Raw genomic sequence first — 17,500 nt, 5'->3', positions numbered from 1 at the left:
TCCCCAATCACTGCCCTGGGGCATTGGGATATTTTTTTTAGACCAGAAGAAAGAGTGCCTCCTACTGGCCCTCCAACACCATTTCCAGCAGCATCTGGTCTCCCATCCATGACCAACCCTGCTTAGCTTCAGAGGAAAGCAAGTAGTTGGATGCAGGGTGGCATGCTGCTGGTGTAGTTGTGATGTGTGTGTGTGCGTGTGTGTGTGTTTCCTCTCACTACTTCTAAGAGAATTCTCTTGGATTATATTCACAGCCGTGTATATTCCCCCCCAAGCAGACACTTCGACGGCCCTGAAAGAGCTTCATTGGACTCCTTGTTTACTGAGCAGCATAGATGTAAACTGGAAACCACATATCCTGAGGCTGCATTTACTATAGCTTGGGATTTTAACAAGGCTAATCTGAAAACAAGGCTCCCTAAATTTTAACAGCATATCGAATGTGCTACCCGGGCTGGCAAAATTCAGGATCATTGCTACTATAACTTCCGCGATGCATACAGAGCCCTCCCTCGCCCTCCTTTCGGCAAATCCGACCACGACTCAATTTTTTTGCTCCCAGCCTATAGACAGAAACTAAAACAGGAAACGCCCGTGCTCAGGTCTGTTCAATGCTGGTCCGACCAATCTGATTCCACGCTTCAAGATTGCATCAATCATGTGGACTGGGATATGTTCCGGAGAGCCTCAGACAACAACATTGATGTATACGCTGATACGGTGAGCGAGTTTATTAGCAAGTGCATCAGTGATGTTGTACCCACGGTAACTATTAAAACCTTCCCCAACCAGAAATCGAGGATTGATGGCAGCATTCACGCAAAACTAAAAGTGCGAACCACTGCTGCCAATTATGGCAAGGCAACCGGAAAAATGACCGAATACAAACAGTGTAGCTATTCCCTCTGCAAGGAAATCAAACAAGCTAAGTGTCAGTATAGAAACAAAGTAGAGTCGGAATTCAAAGGCTCAGACACGAGACATATGTGGCAGGGTCTACAGTCAATCACGGATTACAAAAAGAAAACCAGCCCCGTCGCGGACCAGGATGTCTTGCTCCCAAACAAACTAAACAACTTCTTTGCTCGCTTTGAGGACAATACAGTGCCACTGACACAGCCCGCTACCAAAACCTGCAGGCTCTCCTTCACCGCAGCCAACGTGAGTAAAACATTTAAACGTGTTAACCCTCGCAAGGCTGCCGGCCCAGACGGCATCCCAAGCCGCATCCTCAGAGGATGTGCAGACCAGCTGTCTGGTGTGTTTACGGACATTTTCAATCAATCCCTATCCCAGTCTGCTGTTCCCACATGCTTCAAGAGGGCCACCATTGTTCCTATTCCCAAGAAATCTAAGGTAACTGAGCTAAACGACTATCGCCCCGTAGCACTCAGTTCCGTCATCATGAAGTGCTTTGAGAGACTAGTCAAGGATCATATCACCTCCACCCTACCTGACACCCTAGACCCAATCCAATTTGCTTACCGCCCCAATAGGTCCACAGAAGACGCAATCGCAATCACACTGCACACTGCCCTAACCAATCTGGACAAGAGGAATACCTATGAAAGAATGCTGTTCATTGATTACAGCTCAGCATTTAACACAATAGTACCCTCCAAACTCGTCATTAAGCTCGAGACCCTGGGTCTCCACCCCGCCCTGTGCAACTGGGTCCTGGACTTCTGACGGGCCGCCCCCAGGTGGTGAGGGTAGTAAACAACATCTCCACCCCACTGATCCTCAATACTGGGGCCCCACAAGGGTGCGTTCTCAGCCCTCTCCTGTACTCCCTGTTCACCCATGACTTCATGGTCATGCACGCCTCCAACTCAATCATCAAGTTTGCAGACGACACTACAGTGGTAGGCTTGATTACCAACAATGACGAGACAGCCTACAGGGAGGAGGTGAGGGCCCTCGGAGTGTGGTGTCAGGAAAATAACCTCACACTCAACATCAACAAAACAAAGGAGATGATCGTGGAGTTCAGGAAACAGCAGAGGAAGCACCCCCCTATCCATTTCGACGGGACAGTAATGGAGAAGGTGAAAAGTTTTAAGTTCCTCGGCGTACACATCACGGACAAACTGAAATGGTCCACCCACACAGACAGCGTGGTGAAGAAGGCACAACAGTGCCTCTTCAACCTCAGGAGGCTGAAGAAATTTGGCTTTTCACCAAAAACACTCACAAACTTTTACAGATTCACAATCGAGAGCATCCTGTCGGGATGTATCACCACCTGTTACGGCAACTGCTCTGCCCACAACCGCAGGGCTCTCCAGAGGGTAGTGAGGTCTGCACAACGCATCACCGGAGGCAAACTACCTGTCGTGTCTTTGGGGTACCATTAAACTGAAGACATGTTTATCAATTAACTCCCTGTAATTATTATCACGCGATCAAACTGATTCATCGTTTAATTGTAATTAACTAGGAGATCGGGGCACCAAGGAAAATATTCAGATTACAAAGTTATAATTTTCCTAATATAACTTTCCTATATTATAACATTATATATTATATTCTATTATAGTATAGGCCGATTATCTTCTGGTTTAAATGGTGTATTTTACCTCGCGTCCAGTCTCATTCCAAACGTCGTAAATTGTTGTATCTGCACGAACCCAGTCTTTACTAAGAGTCATCCATACATCAATTGTCTTAAAATCATTTATTTACTAAACTAAGTAATTCACATAAAGTATACAAACAGTAATTATCATCACAAAGAATTGGTAGAGTAATGTGCCCTAGTGGTCTAAACAGGCGTGGCTGGTGTCTTGTAGAACAATGGGTCAAAAAATGTTCAGCTGAGGAGGTACACAGAGTTCATTAATATTAACAATTGACATGCTAATCAATTGCACATGAACGCTCACTCATTTGGGAACAATTGCAATCAATATATATTTACGCTCAGTGTGTCGTCGGGATCCTTGTTGAAGAGTCGTTCTGTCTCTCTCTCTCTCTCTCTCTCTCTCGGTTAGAATGGATCTTTCAAAGCGACATTCATTAATGTCGTCATAGAATGGATTTTTCGTTGGTCTTCGCGTTCAATGATATAAATTCTAGCTGCAGACTATTAATTAATATCAAAGACTTGTTCTTATTCTGTCGGTATCAATAGTCTAAAAGTTAACCACGTGGTATAGTTCACTTTCAGTAGAGTACTTGGATGGTCAAACCTATTGGCCAACTCGCAATGGAGTGGAGGCCGGGTCTGAAGAAAGTAAATCAGAGTATAGTTTTATAGTGAACATGTCACATGACACCTGGTCCTGTCGGTGTCCCTGGGGGCGTGCCGATGACTGAGTTAAGCTTGGTACAGAAATACAATTCTATCACATTAACATCAGTACATAGCATCTCAATGTATTACAAAAGCTTTCTCCTTATTAATACATTCTATACAACCATGTGGATGCAAGTCTCAAGGCTGAGGCTATTATATAAACAGTTTTATGGTAATATGGCTATATTGTCTCTTTTTTGTATCACAAAATTGTACCAAGCGGACCAGTTCGTAGTTGGATTCTTCATTCAATCTTTCATACCTTCTCCAGAACCTAAATGTCATTCGGTTCCCCAATTCTGTGAGTTGGAAGAATTTCCTGTGTCTCTCTATGGGACATGTGGCATGAGATTCTCCTCTTAGAGTTTTACAACCCTTTCACACAGGGCCTGGGTGGGGGGAGGTAGGTTGGGGGATGGTGCAAGGGGGGAGGGGGTCAACTGTCCTCCCTGTACTCAAAGAGGCCAATGTCATGACACTGCCCTCCAGGACACCTACACCACCCGATGTCACAGGAAGGCCAAAAAGATCATCAAGGACAACAACCACCGAGCCACTCCCTGTTCACCCCGCTATCATCCAGAAGGCGAGGTCAGTACAGGTGCATCAAAGCTGGGACCGAGAGACTGAAAAACAGCATCTGTCTGAAGGCCATCAGACTGTTAAACAGCCATCACTAACATTGACTGGCTCCTGCCAACAAACTGACTCAATCTCTAGCCACTTTAATAATTCAAAATGGGTTGAATTAAATGTATCACTAGCCACTTCAAACAATGCCACTTTATATAATGTTTACATACCCTACATTACGCATCTCATATGTACATACTGTACTCTATACCATCTACTGCATCTTGCCTATGCCGTTTGGCCATCGCTCATGCATATATTTATATGGACATGTCAGGCAGACATATCAGTGTGTATGACGGATCACCACCTCAAGCTGAACCTCGGCAAGACGGAGCTGCTCTTCCTCCCGGGGAAGGACTGCCCGTTCCATGATCTCGCTATCACGGTTGACAACTCCATTGTGTCCTCCTCCCAGAGTGCTAAGAGCCTTGGCGTGACCCTGGACAACACCCTGTCGTTCTCTGCTAACATCAAGGCGGTGACCCGATCCTGTAGGTACATGCTCTACAACATTCGCAGAGTACGACCCTGCCTCACACAGGAAGCGGCGCAGGTCCTAATCCAGGCACTTGTCATCTCCGTCTGGATTACTGCAACTCGCTGTTGGCGGGGCTCCCCGCCTGTGCAATTAAACCCCTACAACTCATCCAGAACGCCGCAGCCCGTCTGGTGTTCAACCTTCCCAAGTTCTCTCACGTCACCGCACTCCTCAACACACTCCACTGGCTTCCAGTTGAAGCTCGCATCTGCTACAAGACCATGGTGCTTGCCTACGGAGCTGTGAGTGGAACGGCACCTCCGTACCTTCAGGCTCTGATCAGTCCCTACACCCAAAGAAGGGCACTGCGTTCATCCACCTCTGGCCTGCTGGCCCTCCCTACCTCTGTGGAAGCACAGTTCCCGCTCAGCCCAGTCAAAACTGTTCGCTGCTCTGGCACCCCAATGGTGGAACAAGCTCCCTCACGACACCAGGACAGCGGAGTCAATCACCACCTTCCGGAGACACCTGAAACCCCACCTCTTTAAGGAATACCTGGAATAGGATTAAGTAATCCTTCTAACCCTCCCCCCTACCCTCCCCCCCAAAAAAGATATAGATGTACTATTGTAAAGTGGTTGTTCCACTGGATATCATATGGTGAATGCACCAATTTGTAAGTCGCTCTGGATAAGAGCGTCTGCTAAATGACGTAAATGTAAATGTAAATGTACATATTCTTATTCATTCTTTACACTTTTGCGTATAAGGGAGTTGATGTGAAATTGTTGGATTACTTTTTAGATATTACTGCACGGTCGGATCTAGAAGCACAAGCATTTTGCTACACTCGCATTAACATCTGCTAACCAGGTGTATGTGACCAATACAATTTGATTAGATTTGATTGGACCTCAATACTTAACGGCCAGTCACCTCTCATTACTCATTACTGTGTGTGTTTCATCTCTAAACAAAGTGTGATGACGTACAGACCTCTTGAGGATATGATGTCATCAGAATGCGTCCTGGAGCCACCTGGAATATTCTGTTGTCTGTGTGTGTGTGTGTGTGTGTGTGTGTGTGTGTGTGTGTGTGTGTGTGTGTGTGTGTGTGTGTGTGTGTGTGTGTGTGTACTCTGTCTACTCTGACATCATAGTGTAGATCACCTGTATCTACTTTCATCAGGAACTCTTTCAGAAACTTTAAGCGTTTGCTTTAGCTTGCCTGAAGTGCTGGATGAGCTGGGCTTTCTCTCATTCTGACTATTCTATTGGTCCATTGCGCCAGGCAAACTCAATCAAACCAACCTAAATCATTTCAAATGATTTCAAATAGTCTTTGAACCCTTTAGTACTGGTTCTATACTTTTGTTGAGTCAGATGATCAAATCCACCTGGAGAAAATCACAGAGATCTGTCATCACACAGTGTCTGTTCTTCAGCTGGCCCTGCACTATACGATTTTGGCCCCGATTTAGCTTCCGTTTTTTTAGAGATCGGAGACTAAATCCCCATGTCGTTGCTTACTTGTGTGAACGGGTCAGAGACGCAGAGATCTGAGGTCTCCTGATCCCATCTTTGAGCCTTCCCAGACGTGCCGATATTTTCAAACATATCGGATTTTATCAGCATTAGATCTGTAGTGTTCTTGTAGTGTGAGATGTGCAACGACAAGTTTTGAGAACGGTGATCAGCTATAGCCAATGAGAGCTCAGCAGAGAAGAAGCCAGTGGGTTGACGACGTTGCATCGCATCACCCAGAATGTGTAAAATCCCCAAGTGTCAAATCATTACAGCTCTGTTCACTAGCAACGTTATTCAATTCAAAATGTATTGGCTAGATATTTCAACTCTGTGAATATCTGACTGAAAACGTTTGAGTCTGCTTTGAGCCTATAACGTTAACAATCGAATCACATCATTGTGATTAGGAGAATCCTCTGGACCAAGTGAAGAGTCTTGTGGTGGGTGACCCCTGTCTGTGCACATGTTTTAGTGTGCTCACCACTATGTCGGCAGGACAAAAAAACAACATTATGCTGCCAACATCAATTCACTACCCTAGTACTTTGTTTGTGAAACCATAAACCATTTTCACCAGACACTTCATTCACAACTAATCTATCTCCCTCAGATCATACTCAGACAGGCCTCGCATCTCTTGCCTCATGAATGATGTCATCACTGATTAAAGAGATAGCACACACATTTATAAAAGCAGCTACTTCTGTGCAAATGTTGTTGAAATAAGTGCCACATGGAAACAGATTGTTTTTCAGGAAAATCAGTCAAAACAAGCTCAATGACTCAATGTCACACACACTCCAATTGAATGATATTCATTCACCTGTACTGTGAACAGGCCATGCTACATCTTGATTTACCCAGTTCATCAATAGAAATGTAACGTTCAAATAAATGACTACTATTATGTTGTTATGTAGTTATATTGGTAAAAACAAAGTCAAATTGATTTTATAATTGGTTAAAATACTCTGAAAAATGTCGATGTAAAAAAATATTCTTCTGTAATGATGCCCAACGAATGAACAGATGCGAAGGTGAGCTTGTCTGTCTGGATCAAGTGCCATTCTGTGACTTTGGCTGATATGCCTTATTTTTTTTGTTGCCGTGGTATCTTTTTGGTATCAGGTATCGAAGTAAAATTCAGAGGGAGGGAGGGAGAGAGAGAGAGAGACTTAGATTGGATTACCTACTGGAAAAGACTCCAGAACAGCAGTTGTTTAGATGAACCATTACTCAGCTCTCTCTCTGTCTCTCTCTTTCTCTCTCTCTCTCTGTCTCTCCCCCCCCTCTCTAAATTCAATTCAAGGGGCTTTATTGGCATGGGAAACATATGTTTATGTTGCCAAAGCAAGTGAAGTAGATAATGAACAAAAGTTAAATAAAAAAGAACAATTTACAGTAGACATTACACTCAAAGAAGAATAAAGACACTCCCTCCCTCCCTCCCTCCCTCCCTCCCTCTCTCTCTCTCTCTCTCATCCCTCTCTCTCTCTGTCTCTCTCTCTCTCTGTCTCTCTCTCTCTCCGTGTCTCTCTCTCTCTCCCTCTCTCTCTCTCTCTCTCCCTCTCTCCTATCTCCTATCTCGCTCCTTCTCTCTCTCTCTCTCTGTCTATCTCCTTCTCTCTCTCTCTCTCTCTCTCGCTCTGTCTATCTCCTTCTCTCTCTCTCTCTCTCTCTCTCTCGTATCTCCCTCTCTCTCTCTCTCGTATCTCCCTCTCTCTCTCTCTCTCTCTCTCTCTCGTATCTCCCTCTCGCTCTCTCTCTCCCTCTCTCGTATATCCCTCTCTCTCTCTGTCTCTCTCTCTCTCTGTCTCTCTCGTATCTCCCTCTCTCTCTCTGTCTCTCTCTCTCTCTCTGTCTCTCTCTCTCTCTGTCTCTCTCATATCTCCCTCTCTGTCTCTCTCATATCTCCCTCTCTCTCTGTCTCTCTCATATCTCCCTCTCTCTCTCTCTCTCTCTCTCTCTCTGTCTCTCTCGTATCTCCCTCTCTCTCTCTCCCTCTCTGTCTCCCTCTCTCTCTCTGTCTCCCCTCTCTCTCTGTCTCTCTCTCTCTCTCTGTCTCTCTCATATCTCCCTCTCTGTCTCTCTCTCTCTCTCTCTGTCTCTCTCATATCTCCCCCCTCTCTCTCTCTCTGTCTCTCTCATATCTCCCTCTCTCTCTGTCTCTCTCATATCTCCCTCTCTCTCTCTCTCTCTCTCTCATATCTCCCTCTCTCTCTCTCATGTCTCATGTCTCTCTCTCTCTCTCTCTCTCTCTCTCTCTCTCTCTGTCTCTCTCGTATCTCCCTCTCTCTCTCTCCCTCTCTGTCTCCCTCTCTCTCTCTGTCTCCCTCTCTCTCTGTCTCTCTCTCTCTCTCTGTCTCTCTCATATCTCCCTCTCTGTCTCTCTCTCTCTCTCTCTGTCTCTCTCATATCTCCCCCCTCTCTCTCTCTCTGTCTCTCTCATATCTCCCTCTCTCTCTCTCATGTCTCTCTCTCATGTCTCTCTCTCTCTCTCTCTCTCTCTCTCTCTCTCTCTCTCTCCCCCTCTCTTATCCCTCTCTCAGCTCCATGTTCCACTGGGCTTGGTTTCAGAAGCTATTTAGAGAAGTCAACCCCCTAGAGAGAGACAGAAGTGAAAGAGAACCAAAGGGGCGGGCATTAACAGACTGAGACTGAACTTCAGAAAGAGAAGGAGGGAGCGGACAGAGGAGAGCAAAATAGTTGTTTTTCTAAGCCCACGCGGCTCAGACAAAGACGTGTCTCACGAAAAGAGAGGGAAGATTTTTTTTGGTTTTCTTCTGTTCATTTTCTCACTACGGATCATACGGAATAAAAACGTTAAACTGGGATTTTCTTCAATCTGAATTCAACTGTAAAACAGATTTAATCTCAGACTGATTCTTCTTGTGGGACTAGTTTTATTAGGATCCTACTAGTTGTCTGGTGAGGAAATAATACCAGTCTGTCTTTGAGATGGGGTCCAGAACTCTTCTACTTATTCTGGGTGAGTCTAACGTTCTACATCTTTGGAACTTGACTATCTGTGTGTTTGTGCGTGAGGGTGTGTGTGTGTCCGTGTGAGAAAGTGACAAAACGAGAGAGGTGTTATTTCAGAATTCATTGTCAGTTATTTTTGAATGGCTATAGAATATTCCAACCATGTACCAACCATGTACCAACCATGTACCAAACATGTGACTGTTCCAACCCTATCTAATACATGTATAAACTACGAGACTATATACAAGACAGTTTCTAAACAGTTTGTGTGTATAGACAGTTTTAGTGTGTATAGACAGTTTTAGTGTATATAGACTGTTTTAGTGAGTAGAAATATTTAGTGTATATAGACAGTTTTAGTGTATATAGAGAGTTTTAGTGTGTATAGGCAGCTTTAGTGTGTATAGACAGTTTCAGTGTGCATAGACAGTTTCAGTGTGTATAGACAGTTTTAGTGTGTATAGACAGTTTTAGTGTATATAGACAGTTTTAGTGTATATAGACAGTTTTAGTGTGTAGACAGTTTTAGTGTGTGTAGACAGTTTTAGTGTGTATAGACAGTTTTAGTGTGTATAGAAAGTTTTAGTGTGTATAGACAGTTTTAGAGTGTATACAGACAGTTTTAGTGTGTATAGACAGTTTAAGTGTGCATAGACAGTTTTAGTGTGCATAGACAGTTTTAGTGTGTGTATAGACAGTTTTAGTGTGTATAGATAGTTTTAGTGTGTAGACAGTTTTAGTCTGTATAGAAAGTTTTAGTTTGTATAGACAGTTTTATTGTGTATATAGACAGTTTTAGTGTGTATAGACAGTTTTAGTGTGTATAGACAGTTTTAGTGTGTATATACAGTTTTAGTGAGTATAGACAGCTTTAGTGTGTATAGACAGTTTTAGTGAGTATAGACAGTTTTAGTGTGTTTATAGACAGTTTTAGTGAGTATAGACAGTTTGTGTGTTTATAGACAGTTTTAGTGAGTATAGACAGTTTGTGTGTATAGACAGTTTTAGTGTGTTTATAGACAGTTTTAGTGTGTGTATAGACAGTTTTAGTGTGTATAGAAAGTTTTAGTGTGTAGACAGTTTTAGTCTGTATAGACATTTTTAGTTTGTGTAGACAGTTTTAGTGTGTATATAGACAGTTTTAGTGTATATAGACAGTTTTAGTGTGTATAGACAGTTTTAGTGTGTATAGACAGTTTTAGTGTGTATAGACAGTTTTAGTGTGTATAGACAGTTTTAGTGAGTATAGACAGTTTTAGTGTGTTTATAGACAGTTTTAGTGTGTTTATAGACAGGTGTGGTGTGTATAGATAGTGTTAGTGTGTATAGACAGTTTTATTGTGTTTATACACAGGTGTGGTGTGTATAGATAGTTTTAGTGTGTTTAGACAGATTTGCATTTCTCAGTGGTCAGCATTTTTATATTATACTACCGATTGCATTTTAACTTTGTTATGTTGTTTTATGTTATAATGTGTTCAGTTAAGTTCAGATAATATCTTAATATACATTAGCTACTATGTTATGTTATTCCATAAGTTAGTATATGTTATGTTATGTGTTACTGTATTTAAGGTACGTTCAGGTAGTTATGTTATGGATGTAGTTCTATGTTCAGGTAGTTATGGATGTTATGGATGTAGTACTATGTTCAGGTAGTTATGTTATGGATGTTATGGATGTAGTACTATGTTCAGGTAGTTATGTTATGGATGTAGTTCTATGTTCAGGTAGTTATGTTATGGATGTAATGGATGTAGTACTATGTTCAGGTGGTTATGTTATGGATGTTATGGATGTAGTACTATGTTCAGGTAGTTAAGTTATGGATGTTATGGATGTAGTACTATGTTCAGGTAGTTATGTTATGGATGTTATGGATGTAGTTCTATGTTCAGGTAGTTATGTTATGGATGTAGTACTATGTTCAGGTAGTTAAGTTATGGATGTAGTACTATGTTCAGGTAGTTATGTTATGGATGTAGTAATATGTTCAGGTGTTATGGATGTTATGGATGTAGTTCTATGTTCAGGTAGTTATGTTATGGATGTAGTACTATGTTCAGGTAGTTATGTTTTGGATGTTATTGATGTAGTACTATGTTCAGGTAGTTATGTTATGGATGTTATGGATGTAGTTCTATGTTCAGGTAGTTATGTTATGGATGTTATGGATGTAGTACTATGTTCAGGTAGTTATGTTATGGATGTAGTACTATGTTCAGGTAGTTATGTTATGGATGTAGTACTATGTTCAGGGTATGTTCTGTTATTTATTACTGTCAGAATGTCAATGTTTCCAGGAAGCAACACAGTAACAGGACTGACACTAGTTGGCTATCTGGAGAGTCCCTGAATGAGTCAGATCTGGGTTCAAATACTACTAGATGTAATTAAAAATACTTTATCGGGGCTTGATTGAGCTTGCCTAACGTAATTGAACCAATAGAATAGTGTCTACAGTACAAACCCTGCCCATATCGCACTTCAGACAGGCTAGAAATGAAAGGATCTGAAATGTTTTAAATAGTATTTGAACCCAGGTCTGATATGAGTAGAGATTTCTCTACTCTCCTCTCTACCTCTTAGACTAGACTGATGACAGAGAGAGCAACAGAGAGAGAGGGGTGGAGAGGGGTGAAGAGCGGGGGGATAGAGAAGGGGAGGGGTGAAGAGAGGGGTGATAGAGAGAGAGGAGGGAGGGGGTGAGAGAGAGAGAGTGTGGGAGGGAGAGAGAGAGGTGGGAGGGGGAGGGAGGGAGAGAGAGGGTGGAGGGGGAGAGAGAGAGAGGGTGGGAGAGAGAGACAGGAGAGGGGGAGATAGAGAGAGAGGGGAGAGAGCAAGAGAGAGGGTGAGAGAGAGAGAGGGGGGGAGAGAGGGGGAGAGAGAGAGGGTGGGAGAGAGAGACGGGGGAGAGGGGGAGAGAGAGTGAGGGTGAAGGAGAGAGATGTGGGAGAGGGGGAGAGAGAGAGAGAGGGTGGGAAAGAGAGACGGGGAGAGGGGGAGAGAGAGAGGGTGGGAAAGAGAGATGGGGAGAGAGGGACAGAGAGAGGGTGGGAGAGATAGATGTGGGAGAGGGGGAGAGAGAGTGAGGGTGGGAGAGAGAGATGTGGGAGAGGGGGAGAGAGAGTGAGGGTGGGAGAGAGATGTGGGAGAGAGAGATGAGAGGGACAGAGAGCTGCCGACAAAATCATGAGATGAAACATACAGAGAAGGAGTTAAAGTGAATTCCTACACTCTTTGCTGTCCCCATATAAAAAATGTTTTGGTTCAATGTAGAACCCGTTCCACAGAGGGTTTTACATGGAACCCAAACGAGTTCTATCTAGAACCAAAAAAGGGTTATTCAAAGGGTTCTCCTATGGGGACAGTCAAAGAACCCTTTTTGGTTCTAGATAGCACCTTTTTTTTCTAAGTGTGTAGTCAGTTGAACAACTTAATGCATTCAACAGAAATGTGTCTTCCCCGTTTAACTCACCCCCTATGAATCAGAGAGGTGCAGGGAGCTGCCTTAATCTACATCCACGTCTCGGGAGGGACAGAGAGGGTGGCAGAGAGGGAGAGAGGGCGAGAGGAGGTCAATAGAGATGAAAAAGGAGAGAGAGACGGACAGACAGACAGACAGACAGACAGACAGACAGACAGACAGACAGACAGACAGACAGACAGACAGACAGACAGACAGACAGACAGACAGACAGCGCGCGCGCGCGCGCGCGCTTTTGAATGAGAGAGAGAGAAAGAGGGATGAAGAGAGGGATGTACTCAGACACTGTGTCTATTGTTGAAGGGAGGTAGTCTATATAGTTCTTCATAAAGACCCTCTGTGTGTGTGAGGCCTGATGTCTAACCACAGTCTTTCAGTCATGATCTCACCCTCAGACGCACACACACACACACACACACACACACACACACACACACACACACACACACACACACACACACACACACACACATATAAACATACACACACACACACAAACCCACACACAGCGTCCCGGATTCTGCAAAACTAGAACTATACACACTCAACAACACATTAGTACAACCAACTAATATCAGCATTATTGTGTTTTGGTGTTTGTGTGTGTGGATGTCTCTCTCTCTCTGTCTCGCTGTCTCTCTCGCTCTCTCTCTCTCTCTCTCTCTCTCTGTAGACAAACATTGGTAGTAGAATGGCCTTACTGAAGAGCTCAGTGACTTTCAACGTAGCACCATCATAGGATGCCACCTTTCCAACAAGTCAACTCGTAAAATTTCTGCCCTGCTAGAGCTGTCCTGGTCAACTGTAAGTGCTGTTATTGTGAAGTGGAAACATCTAGGAGCAACAACGGCTCAGTCGCAAAGTGGTAGGCCACACAAGCTCGCAGAACGGGACCGCCGAGTACTGAAGTGCGCAAAAATCATCTGTCCTCGGTTGCAACACTCACTAGCGAGTTCCAAACTGCCTCTAGAAGCAACGTCAGCACAAGAACTGTTCGTCAGGAGCTTCATGAAATTAGTTTCTATGGCCGAGCAGCCGCACACAAGCGTGAGATCACCATGCACAATGCCAAGCAACGGCTGCAGTGGTGTGAAGCTTGCCGTCATTGGACTCTGGAGCAGTGGAAACACATTCATTTTAGTGTTGAATCACGCATCACCATTTGGCCGTCCGACAGACTAATCTGGGTTTCGCGGATGCCAGGAGAACGCAACCTCCTCCAATGCATAGTTCTAACTGTAAAGTTTGGTGAAGGAGGAATAATGGTCTGGGGCTGTTTATCATGGGTCGGGCTTGGCCCCTTAGTTCCAGTGAAGGGAAATCTTAACGCTACAGCATACAATGTCATTCTAGACGATTCTGTGCTTCCAACTTTGTGGCAACAATTTGGGGAAGCCCTTTTTCCTGTTTCAGCATGACAATGCCCCCATGCACAAAGTGAGGTCCATACAGAAATGGTTTGTCAATCAGTGTGGAAGAACTTGACTGGCCTGCACAGAGCTCTGACCTCAACCAGATCGAACACTTTTGGGATGAATTGGAACGCCGACTGAGAGCCAGGCCTAATCGCCCAACATCAGTGCCCAACCTCACTAAGGCTTTTGTGGCTGAATGGAAGCAAATACAGGCAGCAATGTTCCAACATCTAGTGGAAAGCCTTCCCAGAACAGTGGAGGCTGTTATAGCAGCAAAGGGGAACCAACTCCATATTAACACCCATGATTTTGGAATGAAATGAGATGTTCGACAAGCAGCTGTCCACACACTTTTGGTCATGTAGTGTCACTACTTGACACAATAGAAAGAATGAATTTACCAAAAAACAGAGCAAACTGGAATGCTATTTGTCCTTTAACAGAGAGTGCACAGTGGCCGAATACCTGACCACTGTGACTGACCCAAAATTAAGGAAATCTTTGCCTCTGTAGAGACTCAGTGAGCATAGCCTTGCTGTTGCCGTGAGAAGACAGGCTACTGCCCACAAAATGAGGTGGAAACTGAGATGCACTTCCTAACCTCCTGCCAAATGTATGACCATATTAGAAACACATATTTCCCTCAGATTAAACAGACCCACAAAGAATTTGAAAACAAATCCAATTTTGCTAAACTCCCATATCTAGTGGGTGAAATACCACAGTGTGCCATCACTGCAGCAAGATGTGTGACCTGTTGCTACAAGAAAACGGCAATCAGTGAAGAACAAACACCATTGTAAATACAACCCATATTTATGTTTATTTATTTTCCCTTTTGTACTTCAACTATTTTTACACCGTTACAGCACTGTATATAGACATAACATGACATTTGAAAGGTCTTTATTACTTTGTAACTTTTGTGAGTGTAGTGCTTCATGTTCATTTCTAATTGTTTATTTCAATTATGTTTATTATCTATTTCACTTGCTTTGGCAATGTTAAAATATGTTTTCCATGCCAATAAATCCCTTTGAATTGAATTGAAAAATACGAGTGAAACAGAAAGGGCAAGAGAGAGATAAGGGTGAAAAAGAAGGGGAGTGTGAATCAGAGAGAAAGGGGTGGGCTCTAACAGAAAGAGAAAGGGAGAGAGGAGAACAAAATAGTAGTTTTTCCAACCACGAGGCTCACACAGAGAGTCGCGCCAAAGGAGAGGGAAAATGTCATTGTCTTTTTCTTCTGTCCATGTTATCACCACGGATCATACGGAATAAAAACCTTGTTAAACTGGGATATTCTTCAATCTGAATTCAACTGTAAAACAGATTTAATCTGAGACTGATTCTTCTTGTGGGACTAGTTTTATTAGGATCCTACTAGTTGTCTGGTGTGGATATAATACCAGTCTGTCTTTGAGATGGGTTCCAGAACTCTTCTACTTATTCTGGGTGAGTCTAACGTTCTATATCTTTGGAACTTGACTAGCTGTGTGTGTGTGTGTGTGTGTGTGTGTGTGTGTGTGTGTGTGTGTGTGTGTGTGTGTGTGTGTGTGTGTGTGTGTGTGTGTGTTTGTATGAACAGTATGTGGGCGAGAGAGTGACAAATAGAGAGAGAGGTGGTATTTCATAAATCATTGTCAGTTATTGTTAAAAGGCTACCGAATATTCCAACCATTTACCAACCATGGAAATAGTGTGAATGTTACAACCCTATCTTAGACTTGTATAAATAACATTGTAGACAGTTTTAGTGTGTATAGACAGTTTTAGTGTGTATAGACAGTTTTAGTGTGTATAGACAGTCTTAGTGTTCATAGACAGTTTTAGTGTTTATAGACAGTTTTAGTGTGTATATTGTCACGTCCTGACCAACAGAGGGAGTAATTGTATTCGTTTTGGTCAGGACGTGGCAGAGGGTTTGTGTTTTGTATGTTTTCTACGTTCTGTCTAGTTTAGTTTTTCTATGTTTAGGTTTGGGTGTTGGACTCTCAATTGGAGGCAGGTGTTGCTAGTTGCCTCTGATTGAGAGTCCTATATATAGGTGTGTGTTTGGTTTGGGTTTTTGTGGGTAGTTGTATTTGCACTGCGTTATGTTAGCCTGCAAATCTGTTAGCTGTCGTTTATGTTTCTTGTTTTTCCCGTTACTCACTTTATATAATCAATTAAAGTATGAGTATTCCGGTACCCGCTGCGCCTTGGTCTCATCACTTCAACGACACTTGTGACAGAACTACCCACCACAACAGGACCAAGCAGCGGAGGAAATCTGGCGAGGACTGGGGAACACGGCTGGTAAGGGAACCCGAGAGGCAGCCCCAATATTTTTTTTGGGGGGGGGCAGAAGGGCAGTTTGGCGGGGCGAGGATGGAGCCCCAGGCCAGCTCCCCGTACCCTTGTTGGGCAGAGACGAACTGGACAGGTCCCGTGCTTTGGGGTGATGGGTACAGTGGCGAGGCCGAGCATCTTCAGGCCAGTACGCGCAGCACCAGCACTCCGCATGTGCCAGGGGAAAGTGGGCATCCAGCCGGTAGGGGTGATGCCAGTCCTGCGCTCAAGACCGCCAGTGTGCCTCTACGGTCCAGTGTTTCCCGCTACACGCACGAGCCTTGAGGTGCGTGTCTCCAGGCTGGCATGTCTTGTACCAGCCCCACGCATCAGGCATCTAGTGCGTCAGCCCAGCCTCGCCAGTCTGGAGCCCGCCAGAGCCGCCCGCCAGTCAGGAGCCACCAGAGCTGCCCACCAGTCAGGAGCCGCCAGAGCCGCCCGCCAGTCAGGAGTCGCCAGAGCCGCCCGTCAGTCAGGAGTCGCCAGAGCCGCCCGCCAGTCAGGAGTCGCCAGAGCCGCCCGCCAGTCAGGAGTCGCCAGAGCCGCCCGCCAGTCAGGAGTCGCCAGAGCCGCCCGCCAGTCAGGAGTCGCCAGAGCCGCCCGCCAGTCAGGAGTCGCCAGAGCCGCCCGCCAGTCAGGAGTCGCCAGAGCCACCCGCTAGTCAGAAGCTGCCAGATCCGCCCATCTGCCCGGAGCTGCCAGAGTGGCCCGTCTGCCCGCCGTTCCGGATCTGCCAGAGTGGCCCGCCGTTCCGGATCTGCCAGAGTGGCCCGCAGTTCCGGATCTGCCAGAGTGGCCCGCCGTTCCGGATCTGCCAGAGTGGCCCGCCAGCCGGGCGCAGCAAGGGTTGCCTGCCAGCTGGGCGCAGCCATCGCCGCCTGCCAGCCGGACGCAGCAAGGGACACCCGCCAGCCGGGCGCAGCCATCGCCGCCGCCAGCCGGGCGCAGCCAGGGGCGCCACCTAAGTGGGCGATGCCGAAGGTGGAGCGAGGTCCACATCCCGCACCTGAGCCGCCTCCTATATAGGTGGGTTGGAGAGGGGGGGTGTAGCACAGTGCCGTCGTTGACGGCAGCCACCCTCCCTTCCCTCCCTTTAGTTTAGGGGGATATTGTTTGTTGTTTGGGGGTTTTTGTCTTTTCTTTTAGGTGCATTCGGGGTCTGCACCTTTAGGGGGGGTACTGTCACGTCCTGACCAACAGAGGGAGTAATTGTATTCGTTTTGGTCAGGACGTGGCAGAGGGTTTGTGTTTTGTATGTTTTCTACGTTCTGTCTAGTTTAGTTTTTCTATGTTTAGGTTTGGGTGTTGGACTCTCAATTGGAGGCAGGTGTTGCTAGTTGCCTCT

The 17,500-nt window shown here is 45.1% G+C and overlaps 1 protein-coding gene across 3 annotated transcripts in view; it reads left to right on the top strand.

Moving 5' to 3' along the window:
• Nucleotides 1-8,578: 8,578 nt before the first annotated feature.
• LOC106582062 (adhesion G protein-coupled receptor E5) overlaps nucleotides 8,579-17,500 on the top strand; it is a 90,054-nt gene continuing 81,132 nt past the window's right edge. For 2 of the 3 annotated variants that reach the window (XM_082967234.1, XM_082967240.1), the window contains exon 1: nucleotides 14,978-15,279. In XM_082967234.1, coding sequence (XP_082823360.1) covers nucleotides 15,249-15,279 — 31 coding nt within the window. In that variant the 5' untranslated portion in view covers nucleotides 14,978-15,248. Of the gene's footprint in view, nucleotides 8,928-14,977; nucleotides 15,280-17,500 lie in introns of those variants that run through there. The other variant, XM_082967239.1, reaches the window with a different exon arrangement.

The sequence above is a fragment of the Salmo salar genome, chromosome 02, assembly GCF_965601325.2.
Source record: "Salmo salar chromosome 02, fSalSal1, whole genome shotgun sequence".
Lineage (NCBI taxonomy): Eukaryota > Metazoa > Chordata > Actinopteri > Salmoniformes > Salmonidae > Salmo > Salmo salar.
The sequence above is the reverse complement of the archived record's forward strand: the minus strand, read 5'-3'. Positions and strand labels throughout refer to the sequence as shown.